The 2,237-nt window shown below is 40.5% G+C and overlaps 1 protein-coding gene across 1 annotated transcript in view; it reads left to right on the plus strand.

The window, feature by feature from the left end:
• Positions 1 to 2,237, plus strand: part of hace1 (HECT domain and ankyrin repeat containing E3 ubiquitin protein ligase 1) — a 50,958-nt gene that overhangs the window by 24,059 nt on the left and 24,662 nt on the right. The window contains exon 12 of the mRNA XM_015401249.1: positions 1,916 to 2,027. Coding sequence (XP_015256735.1) covers positions 1,916 to 2,027 — 112 coding nt within the window. The remainder of the gene's footprint in view (positions 1 to 1,915; positions 2,028 to 2,237) is intronic.

Consider the following 2,237-nt stretch of genomic DNA (forward strand, 5'->3'; position numbering starts at 1 on the left):
TCACTCACTAAAGTGTGTTCAAGAAATTTGATTGATCATAAAATCGGAGACATTTTGACATTTTAAAGCAGTTCTTGATGAACGAGGCACCAAGGATGAGGAGTCAGAAGATTTTACTAGAGTTAACTGAAATAATATTTTGGAAGTCGGACACGGATAAAATGAGGATTTTTCTCCATGATGCAATTGTTTGAGTGAAACCTTCACTGACTGGTTTTTGTGCTGTGCAAAAGAAGTTGACATTATTTTAGCTTCCGATGTTACAGGCTTGAGATGTTCCATCGCCACATTAGGGCCGGTTATTTGGCACTAGCCTCCAGCCAAGCAGTTTTTGCTTTAGCACACGGGCTTCAAGGAGTTGATGCAATCAGCTGGTTTTCCTTGGATGGAAAACTTTAAACCAATCTTACTAGATTATCTGGTTTAATTGTCTCTGTAAAGTGCCTTGAGATGACATGAGTTGTGAATTGGTACTATAAAAATAAACTAAATTGAATAGAGTTGAAATGACTGAGGGAGATAAGTTGCCTCCCATGTGTCAAGTCTCTATGACGTCACTTTCATAGAAACGGAAAGATGTGGGGGGGGTTTAACCTGAAAGTAATACTGTTCTTCACAGTGAGAGAAGCCCAATCACTCCAGAACGTTCTTTAACATCTTATTGGAAATACTTTAAAAGGTTCTGATGGTGGCAAGGAAAACCATACATCAAAACTCTTTAATATATTGATACAGGAACCAATCTACTTGCTCTGGAGAGCAGAGTTCGTTGCTTTTAGATGTTGTCTCCAAAGTCTCCAGTAGCAGAAAAAAGTCTCTAGATTTGGCGCTAGGAGCTTTTTAGAAATCAAAGTGCTAGAGGGGTCTGAAAAGTGGCTAAATATAGCGACTAAAGCGCTAAGTTGGCAACACTGCTCTTTGCATGGTTTGTTTTCAAATGGTTTGCTGCTGTCTGTTTGGACCTTTCTGAACATGTGCAGCAAATGGACTGATCCAATATGGTGGACACTGAAGGGGGGGTGGAAGGATCTTTTATCAAAAACATAATTAATGTGCAGAAAATAAGGAATAGTTGTATTAACCATACATGTAAACAGAGTGTTATGGGGCCCCCAGGAACTTTGGGCCCTAGGTAACTGCCTAGTATTGCCTGATGGTTAAACCTCCACATGTTAGAGCTTCTACGTTTCTAGATTTTTCCTTGGACTGAATGTGTTCTAATGAATTTGGGATCTTCAGAAATCTGCTCAACATCTCATTCAGAAGCATTTCAGACATTAAGGCAGAGATTCTTCATTTGTCCATCAGTTCAGGCATCAGATGCACTCAGCTTAGTCTTTACGTGTTCCCTATTTCTTAACTACTTTATGAGAAATGACTTTGAAAGTCTGCTGTCTTCACTTCAGCATCATTTAACAGTATTACATCTATGGTGATAACACTTGTCTTAAGTTAAATTTATATTGATTCATGCATTTTAAGTGCTGCTCTGAGTTTCTCTCTCTTCAGTGTTTATATATGAGCCGTAGTATTTGTGCCTCGTTACCCATGGATTATAGCTCAGTCGGGAGTAGGCCCTTGTTTTAATTACAGACTTTAACCTGCTGAATTTGATTTCATCTGCTGATTCGTTTCCAGTTTGCCCCACAGCCCTGAGGGAGAAGCCTTTGTCTTTTTCTCTCATGCTCATCCTTCAGTCTACCTCTAAGGCTTGGGGCACAGAGGCATGTATTATGCAAATAGACTCAATCCTCATCTCTGTATTAGAGATGAGTGTTTCACCTCCAAAGCCTCTTCGACCCACCAGCACTGAAATATCCTCAGCCTGAAAGTTGACGGCGCAGCAGCGTGGTAATTAGCTTGGAAAAGTGCAGCGCGGCCTTCGTTAAAGTGAAGTCTTTGTTGTTCCCTCCAGCCTTTTAAGGATCGCTGTGAGTGGTTTTACGAGCATCTGCTGGCTGGCCAGCCGGACTCAGACATGGTTCATCGTCCTGTTAACGAGAGCGACATCCTTCTCATCCACAGAGGTACCCAGAATCCTCACAACCATCCCACCGCCATCATCTATGTCCAAACGCTCCTTATGCAAATGTCTTTTACAGCCATGGTTAACTTATTGCAAAGCTCAGGATTTCATTAGTAAATCTCATTCATCACTAGATTGCCAGCATTTATTGCCTTATTGAAATCAAGTTTTACTATAAATCAAATTAAACTAATTAACTAAAACTTTTACC

Source organism: Cyprinodon variegatus, unplaced genomic scaffold (assembly GCF_000732505.1).
Source record: "Cyprinodon variegatus isolate N-32 unplaced genomic scaffold, C_variegatus-1.0 Scaffold1198, whole genome shotgun sequence".
In the NCBI taxonomy this organism is placed as follows: Eukaryota; Metazoa; Chordata; class Actinopteri; order Cyprinodontiformes; family Cyprinodontidae; genus Cyprinodon; species Cyprinodon variegatus.